The sequence below is a fragment of the Equus caballus genome, chromosome 11, assembly GCF_041296265.1.
Source record: "Equus caballus isolate H_3958 breed thoroughbred chromosome 11, TB-T2T, whole genome shotgun sequence".
Lineage (NCBI taxonomy): Eukaryota > Metazoa > Chordata > Mammalia > Perissodactyla > Equidae > Equus > Equus caballus.
In genome coordinates this window covers 50638467-50657224 of record NC_091694.1, presented here as the reverse complement: position 1 = coordinate 50657224, position 18758 = coordinate 50638467, and the positions used below count along the sequence as shown (strand labels likewise).

Here is an 18758-nt window from a genome sequence, read left to right as displayed (position 1 = left end):
CAGGCCGCTTTTATCCTAGTTTGGAGTGTGGTTTCGTCTCCCGCAAAAGTCTCTCATTAACACACACACCCCCCGCACGCCCTGGAAAATGGTCTGTTCTGCGAATCGGTATTGAAGGAGGCGGGGCCAGTCGGGTCCTCCCAAGTGGGTTCCCGGAGAGGGGAGTGCTGGGGCCGTCCTTGGTCATGAATATGCAGTGACCTGCTGAATATGCATGAACAGATCAAGATGGCGAGGCCAATTGCTTGTCCGGAAGTAGCTGATATTTATTGAGCGGCCTCCTGGTAGGGGTGGGCATCTCCTGGCCTCTAATGGAGCGCTGTACGGAGCTCTGGTCCTGGATCCCCGGCCTGAACCGGTCGAAGAGGCCTCAGCTCGGAGACCTGCTCCAGAAGGAGGCTGGCCGCTGTCCGGGAGCGATCACGGGACCGCGACAATCCGGGAAAAGCAGATTAGCCGTGGGGCGGGACACAGAAGTCCTGGGGGATTCGAGGTCAAGGCGTCTGAACATTAGGAAATCCTCCCCCTTCTAGAATATTTCAGAAATAAGATGGGGGGCGGGGATCCCAAGGGATTCTCCAATAAGAACAGGGTAGGACTTGCACTCTTCTTCCGAAGCAGAGATGACACCAACTGCACAGCCACATTCAGAGTGATCCTCGTTTGATGTCAATGTCACGTCACCACCCCAAGGGGGAGGGGGGCACAACCACGAGGAAGGGAAACCGACGCTCAGGGAAAAAATGCACACTCCCTTCCCCCAGCACAGCTGCTTGCTCTGTTTGTCTGAAAGCCCCAAACACTCCAGCCCCAATGCTCTTCTCTGCTTCTGAGGGGAAAATCCTCCCCATGGTTCATGGCCTGCCTGCCTCAGCCCCACTGATGTGCTGCTCAGACCTTATCCCTTAGTTATGCCCTGATCTCCAAGCCCCAGCCTAGACTCCACATCTCTTGGTCCCTAGGTCTTCCAGGCAGTCCCTCTCTACCACATCCCCAAGGTCCCCAAGTCACCCTTGACTCCAAGGGGTTTCCCTCTCCCACACCAGTTCTTTTGCAGTCACTTGTTCTCCTATGTTTGTATTCCAGTCTCTCCTTCTATTTACCCCTGCCCCCCCAACCCCCAGGCTCTCAAGTTCCATCTCACTCCTCCACCTGCCCTTCCCTCTCACAGCTGAGGTTCTGGGCAGTGATGATGGCAATGCTACCCAACACCACCCCTGCCCCCATGATGTCAGAAGGTGCCACATTCTCATAGAGCACATAATACTGCAGCATCAGGGCCACCACCACCTCGGAGTGCAGGACGGCACACACTAGGGCAGGGTGGGCCTTGGTGACCGCATAGCTCACACACACAAAGGAGACCAGGGCAAGGATCCCCACTGCCCCCACACAGGTCCAACTCAGAAGATCATTGGGCAGTATGGGGGTCTGCAGCACAAAGAGGGCTGGCACGGAGACTGCTAGCCCCACCAAGCCAAACAGGAAGGCCACTGTTGGTAGGCAGGAGGGGAAGTTCAGGGAGCGATACACTAGAAGCCCCAGGGACAGTGCCAGGCCACTCAGGAAAGCGAGCACATAGCCCAGGGCGGTGTAGAGGCCCGTGGTCCCCTCCTGCAGCGTCCCTAGTCCAGGTCCCACAATGATGATTAGTCCCAGGGTGCTGCCCAACAGGCCACACCAATCGTAGCCGCTGAGACCCTGGCTCTCAAGGCAGAGGGCGAGGAGGGCAGAGCACACGGTGGAAGAACCTTTGCGGACAGTGGCAGCGTTGCCAGGGGGCACCACCTGAACCGCACTGTAGGCGCATCCAATGCTGAGGACGTTGAGCAGGGCGTGGAGGCAGGCCCGGCCCCGGACATCGGGAGGTCCCAACAGTGGGTCGCCACGCAGTTTAAGTAGCAAGGCAATGGGGAGGTGGAAGAGGCATCGACAGATGAGCAGCTCCAGCGAGGGTAAGTGGGAGGCCTGGTAAGCCATACGGGAGAAGGGGCCCACGAAGCCAGCGGGCAGGCCCCCACCCAGCAGGGCCATGAGCAGGCCCTTGGTGGCATTGGAGGGCCGGCAGCGCTGATGCGAGGGGAGGCTGGGCGGAGTGGAGGGCGGCGATGGCTGGGTGAAGTCGGACAGGTTGAAGTAGGGGTGACTGCCAGCCTGTTAGGGAGAAAGGAGCTCGGGCATTAGGGCAGCCATAGCCCAGAGGACCTGGGGCAAGGCAAATGCCAGGCTGGGGGCTGGGACCCTGTGGGATAGTAGAGGAGCAGGCTGTGTTGCTGAGGAACTCTTGGGAGCTAGAAAGGGCCTGAAAGATGGATGAGGTGGTGCAATGTGGGCCTTGAGCCTCTAAAGCAGGAAGTTGAGAGTGAGCGGTCCTGGAGCACTGAGTTTCTCTGGGTAAATTGTTCCTGGGGAGGAGAAAAAGAGGACCCAGGGATGCTCTGTTGGTTTGAGGAAGGGGAGGCGGCCTCAGATGCTATGTGTCTGTATGATGTCACAGGTTCCAGAGACATCTGGGTACACCATTATGAATTTCATTTGTGGGTGTCTCTAGGACAGCTGGGAAGTTTTAGGGGAGGATGGGAAAGGGAACAGCCAGAAGCTACAGGGAGGGGGTCTATGCCCCGCTGGCCTCCACACTCACCATCTTTCCTTGGACTTCCTCCTCTTCTCCTGGGTCAGGGGGCCTGGACCCATGAGAGCTCCAACCATTGTGACCTGGTTGGAGTGGGGGTGGGGTTCTTCCCTGGAACCTTCCTGAGTGGGGGTGGGCCTGTTTTCTTATTGTTTCCAACTCTGCTTGCTTTATATCTATGTCTTCGACTCCACAGTTTGTCTGATTCTTTTTTCTCTTCACGAGTTCTGTGTGATGAGACTCCTTTGGTTTTAAGTTAATTTATCTGTGTCTCGCCTTGTTTCAGAAAGGTTTTATGGAATGGAGCTCTGAGGGCCGGCTACTCTGTCTCCTGAGTTTCGAATTTTTGAACACCGGGGAGGAGTCTCTGAGACTGTCCCTCTGGAGTTTCAGGAATGTGTTTCTTCTGTGTGCTTCCACCTGGTGTTTTGTTGGTGCTGTCCCAGGAGGCCCACACCAAGGCCTGTGCATTTACCCACAAGTATATAGACGTGGATATTTCTGCCGTGGGGACAAAATACCAAGCTGCGTATTCATCTGCGCTGGTAGTCATTATTTGTGCGTGTCAGCGGGGCTGGGGCCTTCCTGGCCTGTGGCCCGGTGGGGGTCCCTGTGCACTTCTGGGGAGGGTGTGTGTTTCTGTTTGTGTGTGTCCAGGGCTGCCTAGTAAGTGTGCTGAGCCTCGATCTGCCGGTCCCACTGGGCCTGACTGTAAGCCTGCCATGTTGTGTGTCTGCGCCCGGAGAGGGTGTGCGTGCTCTGGGTCTGGGCGGTGTGCACCGCTGAGTGAAGGGCGTGCAGGGGGCGGGGGTGGGGGTGGGGAGTCCCTTCCTAGGGAGTGGGTGGTCGTGCGGCCCTGCAGGGGTGCTGCAGCCAGGCCCGCGCCCCACTCGGTGCCCACCCGTCCGGCGGCCCTGCGCGGCGCCGTTCCCTTCCTGGGATCGGTCCGAGCAAAGGCCGTCGGGCGCGCTTGTCCCAAGCCCAAGCCCCGAGGCTGGTGTCGGTGTCGGCTGCGCTGCGCCGGCCTCCTCTCGGCGGCGGCGGCGGCGCTGGGGGGGGACTGTTTCCGGGGGTGGGGGTGGGGGTAGGACCGGGGCGGGGGGAGCCGATGATGTCAGCGGCGGCGGCGGCGGCGGGGCCGGGCCGGGGCCGGGCGCTGGGGGGGCCGGGGCCGGGGCCGGAGCCGGAGCCGGAGCCGGAGCCGGAGCTGGAGGCGGGCGAAGCCGGAGCGGCCGGGGGCGGCCACGGTGATGAGCCGGGCCTGGCGGACGCGGCGCCATCGCAGTCAGGTGGGCCCCGGCGCGAACCGGGCAGGGCCAGGGCGGACCGGAGCCAACAGCCGGGCCCCCTCCCCGCTGCCCGGCGCCGCGGGGGCCCTAGCCGCGCCCCGCGCCAGACCGCTCCCCTTTGGGGTTGACCTGGGGGCTCAGGGGTCGGGGGCTGAGCCTGGCCCCGCCCCCAGGCGCGCACGGCGCTGGGGGGCGACTAAGGGGGCCCCGGTACGGCATCAGACCGAGCGGTGGCCTGGGGGCGCGATGGCCTGTGGCCGTGGAAGGGGCCGTGCTCACTCCTCATTTGAAGGGTTAATTCTGCAGCCTAGTGTCCCCCTCCCCTTGTAGGGCAGGTTGGGGGTGGGGTGGGGCGGGTGTGAGCCCGGGCCGGCGCTGCAAGCTGCTGGGAGGGCGATGGCGTAGGAGCCAGGCGGAGAGGGGGAGGGGTGGGCCGCGGAGCGCCCCAGAGTTGGGGTGTGCGGGGTGCGCAGGGCGAGCGGGGGCCCCGGAGCCGCCGCGCCGTCGGGGCAGGGTTGTGGCTGTGAGTCCTGCAGATTGTGTGTCTCCTGCTGTGTTGTGGGGCAAGGTAAATCTCTCCTGGGCACCACTGTTTGCTGGTCTGGCAGCCAGGGGTCCGGGTAGGGCCCTACCAGGGCCATGGGGACAGCAAGCCAGATGGAGGGGTGTCCAGTGTTGTGGGGCAGAATTACAAGACGTGGCCCTGTGGCTTTGGGTGACAGGTCTGCAGTCCAAGCAGAGCATAATACATGTGGAGTTTGTTAGATGTAGGGTTTTATGTATGTTTTATACCGGCATGTGTTTTCTTGCACGTATGTCTTGTGCTGCACATATGAACTGTTTATGAACTGTTGTTTTCTGCATAGCTGGCCTGGTGTAAGTGCTCTGGAGGGTACCAGAGTGCAGGGTGTGTGTGCTTGTGTGGAGGCGGTGGTTGTGTACCTTTGAGTCGGAAGATGTCACGTCTGGGTCCAGTTTCTGTGGTGCTGCTGAGGTGTGGTCCAGTCCTGGTGAGGATGGCCCGCTGGATGGGTTTGTGTGTCTTTGTGAGGAGCAAGTCACATGGGGGGTGCGCCTCTAGAACTCAGGTCTCTGGGATCATGTGGGAAGTGAGAAACCCCAAGGTGTGTCTCAGATACTTGTGGGGCAGCTGGCACTGGTGTGAGGGGCTTTGGGTGGAATGTGCAGGTTGTGTTTATGGGATCATGGGCAGCCGAGCAAGGGAAAGGTTGTGTGTTTGCAACATTCTCTACAGGATTCTTTTGTGACGTTGTTTGCGGGAGCCTGTCTGTGCTGTTGGGCTGGGAGGCGAGCTGGTCAGAAAACACTTGTGGGGAGGGAGGTGGCGTGACAAGGGCAATGTGGGCCTCAGACTGGAGATCAGCACAAGCTGTGTGCGTGCCTGCCTTCTGTGTGTTTAAGTGGCCGTGTGGGGCTGCTGTGGGGATATGTTATGAAGAAGGCAGGGAGATAAATATGGGGCAGAGCAAGGGCAGCCGGCGGGAGGCCTGGGTGTTGTCGTGGTGGCCCAGCTAGTCTTTGTGCAGGGTCTGTGTGCTTGCCCCTCACCGGCCCGCCCAGCATGTCAGGGTCACCGGGAGGAGAGGCCTGGTGGCTGCAAGGAAACTGAGCTTGGACAGAGTGGCTCCTTGGCCATGTTTACGTAAAGGCCGGGTGTGACTCTTGTCACTGAAATGGAAAAAAGAAACACGAAGTTTTCAGTCTCCTCCTCCTGCTTCACCCTCTCTCTGCCCCCCTTACGGGTATCTCTGCTTTTCCGTCTCTTCTGTGACGCACACTGGGCCGCTCCTGCGACTGTGGAAGGGTCTGGGAACGGAATTCGCTCACTAGGCAGATTCCTCAGAACAGGTTTTCCTCACCTTTGGGGCCTGGGCTGTTCTGTAGATGTGTGTGTGTGTGTAAGGGTGAGTGGTGTGCTCCAAGTGTGCACACCACTGTGGACTGCGCCTGGCCAGGCTGGAAAGGTGGATATGCATGGGGGCTGCAGAGGGCACTATGGCAGGGCCCTCCTGCGTGGGGGGTGCTGGCTGCTGTGTGAGGCCTGCACAACAGGTGCACGACAGCCTGGTGGAGGGGAAGGAGGCCTAGACTAGAACTGAGGAGTTCTGGCCCTACCACTTCCTCACTGGCACTTACCCTGAGTGAGCCTCAGTTCCTCATCTGTAAAATGGGGCTAGTTACCTGCCTTGCCTGTCTTCCTACAGAGTGGTAAGTACGTACCACGTGGGAAATGTACCTGGAAAGTAGCTACAAGTGGGGGCTATGCCTGTGCCAGCCACTGTTAGCCCTCTGCCAGCATGGAGCCTCTTCTCGGGCCTTGGCTAATAATAATAGCTGTAAACAGTTATTTAGCACTTACTGTGTACCAGGCACTATTCTCAGTGCTTTTACATACGATCACTTATTTCGTCTTTGCAATGCTCTGTGGAAATAGGTGTTCTAATTACTTCTTTTTTTCAGATGAGATAGCTGAGGCCCAGACAAGTAATTTGCCCAAAGCCACTTAGCTGGGAAGAGGTGAAGCTGGATTTGAACCCAGGCAGTCAGGTTCCAAATCCTGTGCTCTTGTATGCTGTCCTCTGCTACCCTCCTGAAACTTTCTCTGGGCCTTTCTGTGCACCTCCACTACACACAGATGCACACACACACACTTCTCCGCAGTCTCTGCAGAACTTAGCACCTGCGCCACTTCATTTCAGTGGTGTGCTCAGACGGTGACTCAGGGAGGGCCAGCCTGGGGAGTGAGAACCTAATGTCTGCTGCTGAGAGCTGGCCACTGGGGCACAAAATGTTGATGAGCCAGGTGAAGGAGAGCTTGTCTTTGTCCTGTGGGTCAGGGAGGGCCATGAGGGAGGTGTCGTTTGAATTTGATTTTCACATTTCGGAGGGATTTGGGGAAGAGGCTGGGGAAAGGTTGCATTTCTGGTAGGAGAACCAGCGTGGGCAAAAGCATGGGAGTGTGAGACATACTGAGGTTGGAGAGCACACTGCGTGCTTGAGGGGGGCTGACACAAGCAAGACTAGAAAGGAAGATTGGAGCTAGACCCTTGACTGGCTGGCTGAGGAATTTGAGCTTTATTCTGGAGTGAATGGGGACCCGCGAAGGTTTCTGGGCCCAGAAGTGATACCACCTGAGCTGCGTTGGGGAAGCTGGCCCTCAGGGAGAGGAAGGCTGGACGGTGGAAGGTAAGCCTGGAGGCAGGGGAATGGCTGAGGCCATGGCCTTGGACCATGTGAGTGTTACCAAGGCCCTGAGCTAGTGTGGGGCCAGAGATGGGTTGAAGGGAAGGCTTCCAGAGCTATTCCCAAACTGGGCTGCAGATTCGACCAGACTTGGTGACCTCTGGATGTGGGGAGCGAGGGAAAGGGCAGAGTCGGACATGACACAGTTTGCACCTAGTGCAGAGACCTTGTGTGGTGATTTCTGTAACCTGGCCAGCCGTAGGCCCCTTCAGGGGACGATCTGGCAGTATGGAGAGGAAAAGACTCGGCGTCTGAGTTCACGCAGGCCTGGATTTGAATTTTGACTCTACTGCTCACAAGCTGTGTGACCTTGAGCAAGGTATATCCCTCTGTGAGCCTCAGTTTCCTCATCTGTAAAACTGGGATAAAATAAACAGCGACTTTGGATGGCCACTTTGAGGACATCCTTAAATGAGGCAACACATGTCAAGCCCTGGAAGTATATCAGGCAAAGCATGAAGCCTCAGAAGTGGTCAGGTTATGCTTATTATCCCCGGCTCCTGGCCACCTCCGTCTGGCCCTGAGGATGACTTCCTTCCTGAGGGGGGACAGACTCCAGCAGACTTTGAAGAAGGCAGTTCCATTCATTCACTAAATTTTTTTTAATCCCCCATTATGTCTCAGGCGCTGTTCTAAGCACTGGAAGTTGCAGTAAACAAACCAGACAAAAATCTCCCTTCCCTTGGAGGGTACATTCTAGAGATAAATGAACAACGTGTTTACTAAGTGCCAAGAAGAAAAAGTCGGGGAGAGGGATAGGAAGTTTGGGGAGGTAGGGTGTGACCAGGGTAGGCCTCCAGGAGAATGTGACTTTTGATTCAAGGCTTCAAGGAGGCGGGGCAGCAAGGCAGGAGGCTATCTGAGGAAAGAACATTCCAGGCAAAAGGAACAGCAAGAAGTAGAGTGTGTCTGGTGGCAGTGCTCAGATGCCCCCCTCAGTCACACTTCTAAGATCACACAGCCAGTCAAGAGTAGAGAAATGGTAAAAACAAATAAAAAACTAAAAACCACAGAGCCACCAAACCTACCGTGAAGCCTGATTTCTGCCTCTTTTTCTTCACCACTTCCCCCCACCATTTTCCGGGTCTGAGTTCCAAAATGATAAGGAGAGCTAGCACTTACTGAGCATTTACCGTGTGCCACACACTCTTCTAGATACTGCCGACAACCCTACGATGAGAGCTGTTCATTATCCCACCTTGTTGACAAGGAAACTGAGATCCAGAGAGGTTAAGCAGCTTGCCCAGGGTCATATAGCTAGTGTCTTCTCCATCTCCCATAAGCCCTTGCAGGACAGTGGCTAGTGATGGGGCAGATGAACTCAGGAGAGCTAGGTCCAAACCCTGACTTGCTTAGTCGTGAAACCAGGGGTACATCACCCTACCACTACATTCTACCTGAAAGTGAGGAGTTTAGAGCATTTAAAGCCTCAGTTTCCTCACCTCTGCAATGGGGTGATGATAGTCCCTGCCTCCCTGTGGGCCTTTTGAGTGTTGAAATGAGAGGATGCAGATAAAATGCTTGCACTGTGGCATGTAATAAGCATTTCATAAATGGCAGCTATAAGTACCATGATGATGTTGATTCTAGGTGATCTCTAAGGGCCAGACCAGCTTTGACCTCTGTGGTTCGAAGAAGCCCTGACAGGCCTGCTCCACGCACCTTGGGAGCACACAGCCACGCCTCAGTAGGCACCGAGCCCGCTGCACAGGTTGTGCAGGTAGGCAGGCCCGGCCAAGAGGGTAACGGGGGCTGGACTCAAACCTCTGCTTTGCTCACCTGTGCAGGGCCGCTGCCTCCTGGAGGAAGGAGCCCATCTAATTTTTTCTCGCTTCCTCTAATTTTCAGAAAGATGCTAGATGGGCTAGTGGGGGCCCTAGTGAGTGCTGTTGAGAGAAAAACACAACAGTTTTTCTATACATTCTACTCACAACACTTCTGATACCAAATGTGTGGGGTTTTCCCACACTGACCAATTCTCTGACACCAGCTGGGTGTCCCACAATTCCACTGAATTCTGACACTCTACTCAGAGACAGCATCAGATCCTACAAGTTAAGGACTCAGTCCCACAAGACTGCCCCAACTTCAGATGCCAGTTGCAGGTCTGGGCCTCCTGTCCTTCTGACTGACCAGCTATAAATTGAAATTTCCCATGGCCCCCTCCTCAGATTCGATAATTGCTAGTATGGCTCATAGAACTGAGGGAAACACTTACGTTTACTGGTTTCTTGTATAAAAGGATGTGATAACACAGATGAATAGCCAGATGAAGAGGTACATAGGGTGAGGTCTAGAAGGGTCCTGAGTATAGGAGCTTCTGTTTTCATGAAGTTGGGGCGCACCACCCTCACGACATGTGGATGTGTTTACCAACTCGAAAGCTCTCTGAACCCCATGGTTTAGGGATTTTTATGGAGGCTTCATCACGTAGGCGTGATCAATTATTAACTCAGTCTCCGGGCCCTCTCTCCTCCCCAGAGGTTGGGGGCCGGGGCTGAAAGTTCCAAGCTTCTAATCATGGCTTGGTCTTTCTAGTGACCAGCCCCTATTCTGAAGCCATCCAGGAGCCCACCAAGAGTCACCTCATTAGAACCAAAGATGCTCCTGTCACCCAGGAAACACCAAGGGATTTAGGAGCTTGGTGTTAGGAACCAGGGTCAAAGACCAAATGTTAGAACAGAAGATGCTGCTAGCACCCCATCACTTGGGAAATTACAAGAGTTTTAGGAGCTGCGTGTCAGGAACAGGGATGAAGAGCAAATATATATACTTCTTATTATATCACAATATCACAGCTGTAAACGTCATTCTTCCTGATGTGGTACAGTCAAGAACACAGCCTTTGGAGCCAAACTTCCTGGGATCAGGATCCAGCCCTGCTACTAACTGGTTGTATATCCTTGGGCGAGCTACCCGGCATCTCTCAGCCTCAGTCTGTCAATTTAAAATGGAGAAGTGCTGAGGAGCAGATGAGGTGGTGCAAGAAAAGCACTGATTCTTGGGGGTCCCAGTGGGCCAGGGGCTATCACGGAAGGGAGTGGGAGTCCTTGCTGTTTTTCCTCAGTTTATGACCAGAACTGAACACCAGCCCACAAGTGGAGCAGTAGGGGCGAGGGGGGCTTCCCCAGGATTCCTGACCCATCTGCAATCCAGCAACTGACAAGGTAACACTTGACACAGTGCTGGCATGTGCCTGGCAGTTGGGGCTCTCAGAACTTTGGGATATCACTCCTCTTTACCACCTTCCTCCTCCTCCAGGAGAGGAGTCAGAGCAGTCTTTTGGGAACATGAATCGGGCTGTGGAAGGAAGGTCTTTCAGTCCAGATAGTATGCGTAATACATGGGAAAAGAGCATTTTGGGGGGCGTGGGAATTGTATGAGGTACTCCTGATGCAGGACTCCTCAGAGGACATGTGTGACCCAGGGCATTCAGAAGGAGAGAGCTCCCACGCTTCGTGGAGGGTGGACGATGGGCTGAGACCTCTGCTCTCAGATCAGCAGGCCTGGCTCTGTGAACAGGCCCCACCTGTTATTACCAGCTCTATGTGACTTTGGCCAAGTCACTCTCTGACTCTGAAACTCAAATCTTCAACTGAAAAATGGGACCCCAAAGCGCTGTCTGTGCCCACACAAGAGAAACAGCTGTGAGGTGCTTTCTGTGCGGTGACTGCCACAGCTCATGTTTGGGTCATCTGGTATTCCTTTGGGTGAGCCTCCCAGAAAGAGGTGAGGTAGGGGTTATGTTCCCTCCCCCCACTTTTTTTTTTTAAGGAAGATTAGCCCTGAGCTAACATCTATTGCCAATCCTCCTCTTTTTGCTGAGGAAGACTGGCCCTGAGCTAACATCTGTGCCCATCTTCCTCTAACTTTATATGTGGGATGCCTACCACAGCATGGCTTGCCAAGCGGTGCCATGTCTGCACCCAGAATCTGAACGGGCGAACCCTGGGCCACCGAAGTGGAACGGGTGAACTTAACCACTGCACCACTGGGCCGGCCCACCTCCCCCCTTTTTAAGCCAAAGTCCCAAGGCTGCAAGCTCTCAGAGTAAGGAGTGGGACATGAGCCTCCTCACTCTGAGTCTGGTGGCCTTTCCAGTGCCCTCCAGAGACTGGAGCAAGCTGGCACGTATGTATGAATCCATGGTCTTTGGTAGTCGCATGACACCTGGATCAGAAACCCCCTCTGAGATTTGTGAGTCTGGTGTGTGTGAGAAGAGGTCCTCTCCTACTCTGAATATCTAGCAGCTTGATCCAATAAAAAAGCTCTAGCAAATCTATTTTGATATGTAAATGAGACTATTATAATAAAAGAAAACATGCAAATCTCTGATTTCCTTTGAGCCCAAAGATTGGGCCAAAGGGACTTGAGAGTGATCCAACAGGCTTCCCTGGACCTATGGGATTGAACTATGTTGCTGTATCATTTTGAGGTACATTGGGAATATGCAAATTATCTTGTTCCTGTACTTCTTGGGGCCAGCAGAACAAGGCTTTGCAATAATCTGTGTGACCTCCTAGGTCTCATTGGATGCAGCTAAACAAATAGCCTGACGGAGGGTCAGGGTCTGCAGAGCAGCCCAGGCATCCTCTCTGACCCCAAGTGCTGTACCACCCCCCACCTCCTGGGGTCCTTTCCTTCCCAGTTCCCTTCCTGAGGACATGGTTTCTGTTTCTCCACAGAAGGAAGAGGCCCTGCAGAAGGGACTCGCTGAGCCACCCCCACTCCACTCCATGTTGGCTGTGCTCTCAGGTGAGACGGTGCAAGAGGTCTGCATCTAGGAGAAACTGGATCTAAGGCCGCAGGCCAGCAAGGGCAGCCATTTTGTCTAAGCTGGGAAGTCCTGTGAAATGGTCATCAGTAGTTGTGGGGGCTCTTTCCTCCTTCCAATGAGACAGAAGTGTCCATTGCTTACCTCTCTAGTCTGTGACTTTGGAGGTTTTGACCCCTTGACCTTCATCATGACCTGAGGTATCCCTGGCCTCTTCCAGCCCCACTGGCCAGACGTAGGTGACTAAAGTTAACCCCTGACTTCTGTGACCAGAAGTAAGCCTTCCTCTAGTCTCTGACCAACAACCTCCAACCCCCTCGCAGCTCATCTCCCTGGTTTTAGAGGCCCCTGCCCTCTGCCTGGCCTCTGAGACCCTCCCCTGGCCTCTTCTCCTCCATCTAGGCTGGCGCCATGCCCCCCCCTGCAGAGGTGACGGATCCGTCCCATGCCCCCGCCGTCCTGCGCCAGCTCAATGAGCAGCGGCTCCGTGGCCTCTTCTGTGACGTCACCCTCATAGCCGGAGACACCAAGTTCCCTGCTCACCGCAGCGTCCTGGCTGCTTCTAGTCCCTTCTTCAGAGAGGCCCTGCTGGCTTCAGCCCCACTGCCCCTCCCACCAGTTACTGGGGGCTCGGCCCCCAACCCTGCCACCACCACAGCTGCCTCCTCCTCCTCCTCCTCTTCCTCCTCCTCCTCTTCCTCTTCTTCCTCCTCCTCCTCTTCCTCTTCCTCCTCCTCCTCCTCCTCTTCCTCCTCCTCTCCCCCTCCAGCCTCACCCCCTGCATCATCCCCTCCCCGGGTCCTGGAGCTGCCAGGGGTCCCAGCAGCTGCCTTCTCTGATGTCCTCAATTTCATCTACAGTGCCCGGCTTGCACTACCTGGCGGTGGAGGGGACGGGGCAGCTGTGGCAGAGATCGGAGCTCTGGGGCGGCGTCTGGGCATCTCCCGCCTGCAGGGCCTCGGGGAGGGAGGTGATGCCTGGGTACCTCCTGCCCCAGCCCCCATGGCCACCTCGCAGCCTGAAGAGGACAGCTTCGGGCCTGGGCCTAGGCCAGCTGGGGAATGGGAGAGTGACAGGGCTGAGGCCCAGGCTTCTGACTCGCAGCCCACCCTGCCCCGGCAGCCCCTCCCCTGCCCCCGATGTGGGAAAAGCTTCATCCATCCCAAGCGGCTACAGACCCATGAGGCACAGTGCAGACGGGGGGCCAGCACTCAGGGGTCTGCAGGGCTGACAGCCGGGGGCTCAGGCCCCAGTGGTCCTGCAGGAGTGGACGCCTCAGCCCTGCCCCCACCAGTGGGCTTCCGCGGTGGCCCGGAGCACGTGGTGAAGGTGGTGGGTGGCCACGTGCTGTATGTGTGCGCGGCCTGCGAGCGTTCCTACGTGACCCTGTCCAGCCTGAAGCGGCACAGTAATGTACACTCGTGGCGGAGGAAGTACCCCTGCCGCTATTGTGAGAAGGTGTTCGCCCTGGCTGAGTACCGCACCAAGCATGAGGTGTGGCACACCGGGGAACGCAGGTGAGTGGCCTTGAGGGCCTGGATGGGGTGGGTGGAGGGGGAGGGGTCAAGGGTCAGCACTCAGGGACCACATGGACAAGGGAGGGAATGGGCAGAGGGTGGGACCTAGACAATCATCCTGAGACTGGCCTACTCCATCACTCACCTGTCATCCTCCCTCCAGCCCGACTTCTTTCTGTTGATGTTTATTAGCACCTCTAGGTGCCATGTCCTGGCTTGGTGGTGTGGAGAAGGCCGAGGAGGAAAGAGAAAGTTGCCCTCCTAGGAAAGGACTATGGAGAGTGCAAGCATGTCCACCAATAGTTTTAATATGTATTCCAGAATGTGTCCCTGTTCATAAGACATTTCCCCATCCTGTCATTTGAGCTTCAAAAAAAAAAGTTTGTGAGTTAGGCAAGGTGTGTGATTCTTCCTGGTTCACAGATGGAATGGCTGAGGCCTAGTATCTCACAGCTGAGCTAGGATTAGGGTCCCTCCTGAGGCTGGCCGAGTGAGACAGCAGCATAAAAGGAGAGTGAGCAAATGGCTGGGGCAGTTAGAAGTCTGAGTGGAGGGCAGTAGAGGACATGGGAAGCTGAGGCCCAGACTTCAGGGCCCCTGACTCAAATGGCTCTGTCCCTGCCCTGTTCCCTGCTGTCCTGGCCCAGGTACCAGTGCATCTTCTGCTGGGAGACCTTTGTCACTTATTATAACCTGAAGACCCACCAGCGAGCCTTCCACGGCATTAGCCCTGGCCTCCTGGCCAGTGAGAAGACACCCAATGGAGGTTATAAGCCCAAGCTCAACACCCTCAAGCTGTACCGCCTGCTCCCCATGCGGGCAGCCAAGAGGCCCTACAAGACCTACAGCCAGGGAGCCCCCGAGGCCCCCCTTTCTCCAAGCCTCAACACACCGGCCCCTGCAGCAATGCCAGCCAGCCCACCACCTGGACCCCCGCCTGCCCCAGAGCCTGGCCCGCCACCCTCTGTCATCACTTTTGCCCACCCAGCTCCATCTGTCATTGTTCATGGGGGCAGTAGCAGTGGTGGAACAGGGGGTGGGCCAGCCAGCACAGGGGGGGCCCAAGCCGCCTCGGTCATCACTTACACTGCTCCCCCGAGGCCTCCCAAAAAACGTGAGTACCCCCCTCCTCCTCCCGAGCCTGCAGCCACACCAGCCAGCGTAGCCACAGCGGGCAGCCCAGCAACAGCCGCAGGGCCCGCCACAGCCACGGAGGAGGCCAAGGGCCGGAACCCACGGGCCGGAAGGACTCTGACCTACACAGCCAAGCCAGCTGGAGGGATTGGTGGGGGCGGGGGTCCCCCTGCAGGGCCTGGCCGAGGCCCCTCTCAGCTACAGGCTCCACCTCCACTGTGTCAGATCACTGTGCGAATCGGTGAGGAGGCCATTGTCAAGCGCCGCATCTCAGAAACTGACCTGCGTCCTGGGGAGCTGAGCGGAGAGGACATGGAGGAGAGTGAGGAGGATGATGAAGAGGACGACGATGATGAGGACGAGGAGGAGGAGGAGGAATCAAAGGCTGGTGGGGAGGACCAGCTCTGGAGGCCCTACTACTCATACAAGCCCAAGCGCAAGGCTGGAGCTACAGGTGCAGGCAGCAGTGGGGGCAGCGGGATGCCCAGAGGCCGCCGGCCACCACGCTGGAGACAGAAGCTGGAACGCAGGAGCTGGGAGGAGACCCCCGCGGCTGAAGGCCCCACAGGGCGTGCCCGTGGCGAGCGGAGGCACCGCTGTGGGGACTGTGCCCAGACATTTGCCACCCTGAGGAAGCTGCGAAAGCACCAGGAGGCCCACAGTGGAGGTTCCCATGGCTCCCGGGCTGGACGTAGGCCTTCCACCCGCTTTGCCTGCCCTCACTGCGCCAAGGTGTGCAAGACGGCAGCCGCCCTGAGCCGCCACGGGCAGAGGCATGCTGCCGAGCGGCCCGGGGGCACCCCCACACCTGTCATTGCCTACTCCAAGGGCAGCACCGGCACCAGACCTGGGGATGTCAAGGAAGAAGCCCCCCAAGAGATGCAAGTCTCCTCATCCAGTGGGGAGGCAGGTGGCGGGAGTGCTGCTGCTGAGGAAGCTTCCAAGACCGCCTCACTCCAGGACCCTGTCATCTCGGGGGGTGAGGAGCCCCCAGTGGTGGGAGGAGGGGGCACCTATGCCTACCCACCTGTGCAGGAATTTCCACTGGCTCTAATTGGGGGTGGCCGGGAACCTGGCGGTGGCAGGGGAAAACCTGGGAGTGAGGGGCCAGTGGGGGCTGGGGAGGGGGACCGCATGGAGGCAATGGGGGCTGCCAAAGTCACCTTCTACCCTGAGCCCTACCCACTAGTCTATGGCCCCCAGCTCCTTGCCGCCTACCCTTACAACTTCAGCAACTTGGCTGCTCTCCCGGTTGCTCTTAACATGGTCCTACCTGATGAGAAGGGAGGGGGGGCCCTTCCCTTCCTCCCAGGGGTCTTTGGCTACACAGTCAATCCTCAAGCAGCACCCCCTACCCCCCCAACGCCACCCCCCCCAACTCTTCCTCCACCAGTGCCCCCTAAGGGAGAAGGGGAAAGGGCAGGGGTCGAGAGAACCCAGAAGGGAGATGTGGGGTGAGCTCTTGGCCCAGATCCCCCCTTTCACCAGATGCCACCCTCCCTGAACCCCCCGCCACTACCAGCTCCCTGGCCTCCCTGCCCCTTGGGAGTCCCTCTACACTCTTGTGCAGGGACTTGGGGGCCCCTGGAGCTCAGGGGTCAGGCTGCTTTGTGTGAGATTGTAGTTTTCCCATCTCCTGGGAAGGGATCTTTGGTGGTTCCCCTCTCAGTTCTCCTCCAGGGAATGGCCTCCATGAGGGGCAGGGCCAGCTCCCATCCCTTCTCCAGCCCTTGGGGCAACTGAGCAATATACTTATAAGAATCTCTACTCATGGCCCCCACCAGCTCTGAATGTCTAACCCGACCCCCTAATTCGTAAACCTAGGGGGAAACCATCTCTCTCCCATAATGATCCCCTCTCATTCTGAAGCTTTCTCTAAGCCCTTCCCCAGATGCTTCCTAGCACATTCCATTCTTCATGGCCCAGGGCCTGGACCAGACCATTGTGATACCTGACACCCCCCACCTGGGAACATGGCTTTGGATTCCATTCTTCCCAAGCGTGGGTTTCTATGTCCGTTTCCTTCACGTTAAGATGCCATGCCTTCCTTGGCTTCCATGCCTTTGGATCTTCCATATTCTTCCTCATACTCCTAGACTCTGGAGATGGCCTCTCCCAATCCAGGTCAAGGAGGTGTTGGGGGGAGGGTGAACCTACCTGTCTGTTCCATGGCTGAGTACTTTCCCAGCCCAGGGCAGCATCAATCTTAGCCCTATCTTGACCCCCAAATCTAGTGAGCCCCAGATTCTTCCAAGGCAAAAGAGGTGAGTAGAGCACACCTCTTCCTGCCTCTGCATATGGCCTCTTCTGGGATAAACCAGATTTGGGGGCCAGGAGGGAGGAGCTCCATATGGGATGGGGAAGGGAATCTACTTTCTCCCTGTTTTTTCCTGATGGTTTCTCCCAGACTAGACCAAATAGCCAGAAAAATGATGGGAGTTGGATGGGTGGGTAAGCCCAGGATTTGCACATGACCTCCCATCCTTACCCTTACCCCCATCTTCCCCAGTGTCGCTCTCCTCACCAATCACTCCAGATGGTTTTTGGGAAACCATCCTACTCCCTTGGTGGGCTTTGGGGTATCCCCACCAACTTTCCCTCCAAAATAGCACCTTACACCCCATTTTTGACTCAGTTCCCCACACCCAAAGATCCCAGCCTAGGGATGGGGTGCAGGGACCTTAAGTAGTCCCTAATCCCTAATTTGCACTAGTTAACCCTGGTCAGGGGTCCCTATGTTTCCTTCCAGTGGGGGAGTTGAAGAAATGTTTGCTCCTAATTCTCTTTGATAACTGGGCCTCCCCTCTCTGTGATTGGATGAACGTTTCCCATCCCACCCACCCCTGCCTCAAAAAAACCCACACAAAAAAACAAAACAAAACAGCTCACAGGGGAGAGCAAGTTTGGGGGAGCAAATTTGACAAATGGGAACTAGAGGAGTGCAGTTTTAAAAGGGGAAAAGTTGCTGTCATCAAAATGGCAGCCTTTTTCCCAGCTACTGTTTTCTGGGGCCAAGATGGCTGCCCTCTCAACAGATGCTGAAAGGGCAAGATCATGGCTTTTGGAGGGAGGTGAGTTTGGGGGAGGGACAGGAGCATCTTCCTGCTACCCCTTACCCTCCCAGCATACAGGACGGGGAAGGTTTTCGACAGGCTCCCTGAATGTTAACCATGGAGGAGTGTCGCTCCTTCACTCCTCCTCTGTCTCTTTGCACTTTTCTTGGTCTTGGCCACAGTCCGAGTGAAGAGTTTCCTACTGAATGTACCAAGTTCGAATTTTTAAGGGGGGAAAAAAGTTTAAAACAGGGAAAAATGCAAAAAATATCACTAAAAAATTCCCACAGATCTTGTTTCTGGCACTTTAGAAAAACTGCGAAAAAAGTACATAATAAAGAATACATATATATATATCTACACACAAATTATATATATATATACACACACACACACACACACACAGCGGAACCACAGAGAGACTGAGGAAGGCCTTGGAGGCAGGGGGCAGATGCGATGACAGTCCCCCCATATCCTTAACCTGTACTCCTCTGAGGCAAAAAGGCACAGGAGATGGAAGGGGTTGAGGATGGACTGGGGAATCTGAATTTCAGAACAGGTCAAAATTCCAAAACCATGGACATTTTGGGAGAACTGAGATTGTAGACATTTATTTTTCTGAATATATGATTTAGGAAAATAGTTTCCAGAATTTGGTGGTTCTGGGCAACAAGTGAGATTGTGGCGAAATGGAGATTAAAAATATATGTATCTGAGCTGGGGGACTTGAATATTGTGCATTTCAGATGTTGGAAATTTGGGATTTTGCAATTTTGTCTTTTGAAAATTATCAAGTCTTGTCAGTTTGTGCCCTCTTTCCCCATGTTCCCTGGGAAGAAGGGTGATGGAGTGGGAAGGCCACTGGTTCTGTGCTACAGCACGCAAGATTTAGAATTCTACAGACTCTAGCTCTATACGTAGTGAGGACCCAGATTTAGAGAAACTGACCAATATTTATCTCCGCATTTGTGTGTGTGTCCAACTCTCTAGGCCAATAAACCAACAAGACAAACAAACTGTGCTCCGCAGTGGGATGCCAGGTGCAATTATTTGCGTGGCTGTTGGGTCTGGCTGGACAGAGACATGCTAACCTTG

At 55.9% G+C, this 18758-nt stretch overlaps 2 protein-coding genes across 10 annotated transcripts; one reads left to right on the top strand and one right to left on the bottom strand.

Annotated features, from left to right (window-relative positions):
- Positions 1-241: 241 nt before the first annotated feature.
- Positions 242-2787, bottom strand: SLC35G6 (solute carrier family 35 member G6). Its single transcript, XM_023653457.2, has 2 exons — positions 2642-2787; positions 242-2154 (listed from the first exon to the last, which is right to left on the bottom strand). Exons 1-2 carry the CDS (start codon positions 2642-2644, stop codon positions 1141-1143), a joined length of 1017 nt encoding a protein of 338 aa, XP_023509225.1. The 5' UTR covers positions 2645-2787; the 3' UTR covers positions 242-1140.
- ZBTB4 (zinc finger and BTB domain containing 4) lies at positions 1821-18679 on the top strand. Of its 9 annotated transcripts, XM_023653450.2 has the most exons (5): positions 6884-7128; positions 8776-8905; positions 11871-11940; positions 12362-13476; positions 14124-18679. In XM_023653450.2, exons 4-5 carry the CDS (start codon positions 12371-12373, stop codon positions 16066-16068), a joined length of 3051 nt encoding a protein of 1016 aa, XP_023509218.1. In that variant the 5' UTR covers positions 6884-7128; positions 8776-8905; positions 11871-11940; positions 12362-12370; the 3' UTR covers positions 16069-18679. The 9 variants fall into 9 exon arrangements, with proteins under 9 accessions (XP_023509220.1, XP_070084067.1, XP_070084070.1 ...); XM_023653452.2 differs by lacking the exons at positions 6884-7128; positions 8776-8905 and adding an exon at positions 1821-1955; XM_070227966.1 differs by lacking the exons at positions 6884-7128; positions 8776-8905 and adding an exon at positions 2928-3190.
- The last annotated feature ends 79 nt before the right edge of the window (positions 18680-18758 follow it).

What these genes read in the sequence shown, in the direction of transcription:
- ZBTB4 (XM_070227966.1), top strand. Translation starts at nt 2,928, where the DNA reads ATGGAATGGAGCTCTGAGGGCCGGCTACTCTGTCTCCTGAGTTTCGAA. An exon ending in CATGTTGGCTGTGCTCTCAG is followed by an intron (nt 11,941 to 12,361) that starts GTGAGACGGTGC and finishes TCCTCCATCTAG; the next exon opens with GCTGGCGCCATGCCCCCCCC. An exon ending in TGGCACACCGGGGAACGCAG is followed by an intron (nt 13,477 to 14,123) that starts GTGAGTGGCCTT and finishes GTCCTGGCCCAG; the next exon opens with GTACCAGTGCATCTTCTGCT.